The sequence below is a fragment of the Oryzias melastigma genome, linkage group LG3 (genome assembly GCF_002922805.2).
Source record: "Oryzias melastigma strain HK-1 linkage group LG3, ASM292280v2, whole genome shotgun sequence".
Taxonomy (NCBI): Eukaryota; Metazoa; Chordata; class Actinopteri; order Beloniformes; family Adrianichthyidae; genus Oryzias; species Oryzias melastigma.
In genome coordinates, this window is record NC_050514.1 from 7,433,916 (window position 1) to 7,438,818 (window position 4,903).

Consider the following 4,903-nt stretch of genomic DNA (forward strand, 5'->3'; position numbering starts at 1 on the left):
CATGGTTTAACAGACACAGTAAAATGACCATAAAATGATTCATTTTGGTCTGATTGTAAAAAGGAAAAAACTCTGATCATCAGAAAAATAATTCCCAGGTCATGGTAATAATGTTTTTGAACAAAGTGCAACAAATGAACAACATTTCAAACTTCTTTAAAATAAATAAATAGGTTATTATATATAAACACAATACATACCTGATCCATGGTTGTGATTTTATTCTAATCTACACACAGACTGAGATTTACACAAACTGTTAGACTCTTGGGTCTGTGTTTATAAACGGGTCGGTGGGTAGCAGACATCGGCGTAGACCGCTAGCGCCCGTTATATATGGGGCGGTCCACGCCTGGATCAGCGTGACACGGTCTGATCTGTTGACCAGTGCAGCCCGGTCAACAGTCACGCCGGTCCTGATAGTCCTGCAGACGGGAGAGAGGGCTCAGTGAGACCTCCATCCACGGCCTGGAGCGGTGAGGTCCAGGCGGCGCCCGCTTTAAAGCACACAGCGGCTGGGATTTATTCTTGATCCGTAACCGTGCACGACACAACGCCGTAAACACTGGGCTGGGGGCTCCAGTTCTACAAGTGGATCCTCCCAGCCTCTATCAGAAGGACTCGGGCACCAACGTGACAGCAGGCAGGCAGTCTTTCATACGACACATTTCCAGGTCCGTCCACTGGACGAGGATTCAGTTCTGATGGACTCTTCCATCTTCACTACTGAGGAAATCCTGGTTAGTTTATTTTTCTCCACTTAGTAATCTGATTACCAGCAGGTCATCTGGTCTGATCTGAGGTCTAACACACATACAAATACCACCATCATCCTCCATAAACATAAAGATCGATGGAAACATGGAAACAGTGAGAAGTCTAAAGCTGTCATTGACTCTGAATAGACTACAGGATCAGTCTAAATGTTCATTATTGAGAGTAAACTCACTCAGATCTTCTTCAAATGTTTTCTAGAAGTTCTCCTTTATCAACTGACAGTCTGAAAGTCTGAGCATCAGCCAGGCAAGACCCGGTCCTGACCTCTGACCCGGTCGGACTAACCCATCCCACTGTGGCTGTGACACCCTCCCTGAAATCATTGGTTCTCAGATGAGGCATTTGGAAATGAACTTTAAAGTTTGACCCTCAGCAGCTGCTGCCATGAACCAACAACAGAACCCAGGTTCCACTCTGCATCTGCACGTTCAGCCTCCATCATCCTCAGCCACTAAACCTACTGGACCACTGAACACTCGGCTTATGAGATGATCATCTGACTGCTCCTGTGACCAATGCAGTCTCTTCCAACACTGGGACAGAAGAAACGTCTGCCTCATAAATCAGATCAGGTTGCTTCTCCCATTCCACTCACAGTATCCAGCAGAAACGTTCAGAACTCCAACATCTGGAACAAGTGTCACAGATCCCGCACCAGAACCTGAAAACGTTCTGCTTAGATTAGAGCGGCAAAGTCCACAGCTGTCGTCAGGTTTGAGCTGTAAAGTCTTATCGTCCTGAAGCTGTTAGACAGGTACGAAGAGCAGCAGCGGACCAGCAAAGAGCAGCCTGTCTGTCTGCCTGCCTGCCTGTCTGTCTGCCTGCCTGCCTGCCTGCCTGTCTGTCTGTCTGTCTGTCCGTCCGTCTGTCTGTCTGTCTGCCTGTCTGGTAGTAGGAGGACAGACAGACTTTGGCTGCGGTTCCTCCTGCATTCTTCAGGATGATGGAGGTCTGTGTTTTCTGCTGGTGTTCGTTTGTCTGAGCTGTTAAAAGATCAGAGGACCTTTAACCTGCCGGTGGGGGGGACCCCCCTCTCTCTGGAGGAAGCAGATCAGTTTGGTTCTTTCCTCAGAATCAACTGACAAGCAGAGACAGAAGCAGAAGAAGTCAGCCTGATCAAACATGAGCGCGTTATTTATAGCCGCAGATCAGGCCGTGCTGCAGGATGTGTGGAATGCAGAGGCAGCAGTTCCAACACGACAGACCCACCTGCCTGTCTGTCTGTCTGTCTGTCTGCGGGATTACCTCAGAGCGACACCAAACATCTGCCGCACAAACACCGGTCCGCTCCACAAACCCCGCCGTCTCCCCGCACCTCCAGCGGGCTCCCGCCGTCCCCGGAATGTCCCACCTCCACCCTCACCAGCGGCTCCGTCAACATTCAGACTTCAGCAAACAGCTCCGACTGCGCCGGAATGTCTCACCTGCTCTGCGCGCAGGACATGCTGCTTCCTGGATCAGGCTGCTCCAATCTGTGGAACGGAGTGGTTCCGACGAACAGAGCCGGCGCGTGGACTTCAGTGCCAGTACCACCCATGACCTCCCCCCCCACCACCTGAAGTTTTCTGCGCCTCCCAGCCGCGCGGCTGCTCCATCCTCAGCCTCTCCAACCCCACTGCGGGGCTCGGTCCACAGCCGAACCCAGACTCCCGTCCCGCCTCCGCCCGTGGGGCCGTGCGCGTCCGGGCGGCAGAAGTGCGTGTGAGGAGCGCGATGGCGCGGACTGCTGTTTGTGTGACCTTCTCCTCCACCTGAGCGCGGCATTCCTGCCGGGAACGCGCCTCTGTCCTCCAATCAGAGCCGAGCAAAAGTCCTGAGGAAGAATCTCAGCGGTGGTTCTGGAAGGAGCCAAACTCAGCAGAACCACCAGGACCAAGACCAAGAATATCAGAGTCAAGGAATAAAGTCAAAGAAAACAACCAAAACTAGATCTGTTTGGGTCAGAACCAGCAGACCAAGATCCGCAGAACAGAACCAGAACCTGCATCTTTTCTTTCTGCAGATGTTAATTTGTATTTCGTTTTACCGCTGAAGTCCTGCAGCACAGATTCAGCTGCAGATGTTTTCCTGCAGCAGTCCAGAGGAGGTTCTTCCCGCAGAAGAAGTTTGTCCTTAGTTAATTAGTTCAGCCCTGTAGGAACTCATGTGGTTCATGTTCTTCCTACAGTCGTTTTTCCTGCAGGCAGCAGAAGATTTATCTTCAGTAAATCACTCTAATCATTCATTTCTTTCTGCAGCATCCCCTCAGAGGTTCTTCCACAGCTTTGTCCTGAAAAGGTCTTTCCTTTCGCAGTAATTCAATAGAAGTTCTTCCAATAGAAACATCCACACAACAGTTTTTCAGGGTTCTGGATCACAGCTGAAGTTATTTTCTGGGTTTTTCTTTGCACCTCTAACAATTTTTCTGGCAGTTGTGGTAGAAATGTTTGTGACAGTGGTTTGGTTTCAACATAATCCTCACTTTCTAGTTCTAGATCAAAGTTTGAACACAGCAGACTGGTAATCTCTGTTCCTTGGATATCTTCCTTTCCTGTTTTGTATAGTTTTCCTGTAGATCTTTTGACAGCTCTTTAGCTTTCCCCGTGACTCAGGACCCAGAAATGTCAGTGCAGAACTGGTTGACGGATGCTGGGTCTGTTGGAGCCCAGAAACTCCAACATCTTTTGTGTATAAACATTAGCTCGTCTCCACTGAGCGGCACAGTCCGGTGAGGAATGGTACGGATAGACCAGTTCATTCTGGTGAGTGTTACTTGCTTCCACTGAGCAGTTTGTTTTCACGGTGCATGCATGGTGTAGATCGCTAGTGTGTCATTATTGTGCAATGACTAGAAAACCAACAACAATGGAGGTCATCCAGCAGCTCGTCTTTTTCTTGCTTCACTTTTGGTACATTGTCTATAATAGGAATTTAGGATTGTTTGAAAGAAGATTGTGGAAGCTAAGAAGAATCCCACTGTCAAGAGGAAAACAGAAACTCTAGCTTAGCGCTATACTGGTGCTTTCTAATGTCGTCATCACTTTCTGCCAATCAATGTGGCTCCGCCCCAACGTCCCGTTCTATTTTTCTATGGACCTACAACTGACGGGGGTCCTCAAGAGGTATGGGTCGGGACTGATCAATGGGTCCATTTAACAATGGAACTGTTTAAAATACCGGACTGGACCGTACCAGACGGCTCACTGGAACCAGGTAAACGAGTCCCAGGTGAGAATGGTTCCCTTTCAAACTCTTTATTATCAGCTTGTGTGCATGTTTTCAGAACAAAGTCATGTGAACCTTTGAACAGGGTCATTTGGGAAGTTTCTTTTGTCATTATGATTTAAAAAGGATTCAAATAATTTTTGGACAATAAATTGCTTCACACAACCACAAAGGCCCAATCCAAATATTCCCCTTCTCACTTCCCCTTAGCCCTCCCTCTTGATTTGGAGTGGCAGTTGAAGTCAAAGTCGTGTCCAGAATTTTTATTTTTTAAGTTTCACACTCCAAACAGAGAGGTCCAAAGTCAGCTATCGTGAGAGTAACCGGTGATGTTGATGACGTCATTGAACGAAAGTCACGTCTGAAATATTAAACCCTTTTTTTTCATCACCCTCCGTTTGGAGCAAACATGGAGGGATGAACGAAGGGGGAGGGCTAAGGGAGAGGGAGAAGGGGAGTATTCGGATCGGGCCTCAGTATGAGTGGAAAAAAGTTTTTGTGTTATCATTCATATTCTATGAAAGAAAAACAAGGAATCCTAAACCTCTGAGCACAACTGTAACTCTAAGCAGTTCCTGCTTTGGCTTCATCCTCCATCCTGCAGGAGCAGCAGCATCACAGAGAGGGAAAACAAGAAACTGGGCCAAATCATGGAGAGGTCCTGCTCCGTCCTGGGCTGGGCTGAGGAATCATGGAGACAGAGGGTCCTAGCTAAGCTAAGATCCATGTTGGAGAATGTGTCTCACCCTTCTTCACTTCAGCGCTTTACTGTTTCTGTCTCACAGTTGTTTAACACAGTGAATTCCCATTAAAGGCCCAATTTAGAGTCTTGATATAAAAATCTGAGTCTTCACACAGACACTCAGGAAAGGATGAAACGCACCAGCAAACAGGAGCTTTCTGAATTGATAAATGACTGATA

General features: G+C 48.0%; 1 protein-coding gene across 2 annotated transcripts in view; it reads right to left on the bottom strand.

The window, feature by feature from the left end:
- The window catches only part of adamtsl5 (ADAMTS like 5), a 25,100-nt gene extending 22,477 nt beyond the window's left edge, over positions 1–2,623 (bottom strand). Inside the window, exon 1 of one of the 2 annotated variants that reach the window (XM_024296054.2) lies at positions 2,202–2,623. In XM_024296054.2, the coding sequence (XP_024151822.1) occupies positions 2,202–2,314 (113 nt within the window). In that variant the 5' untranslated portion in view covers positions 2,315–2,623. The remainder of the gene's footprint in view (positions 1–2,201) is intronic. The other variant, XM_036217150.1, reaches the window with a different exon arrangement.
- Between the last annotated feature and the right edge of the window lie 2,280 nt (positions 2,624–4,903).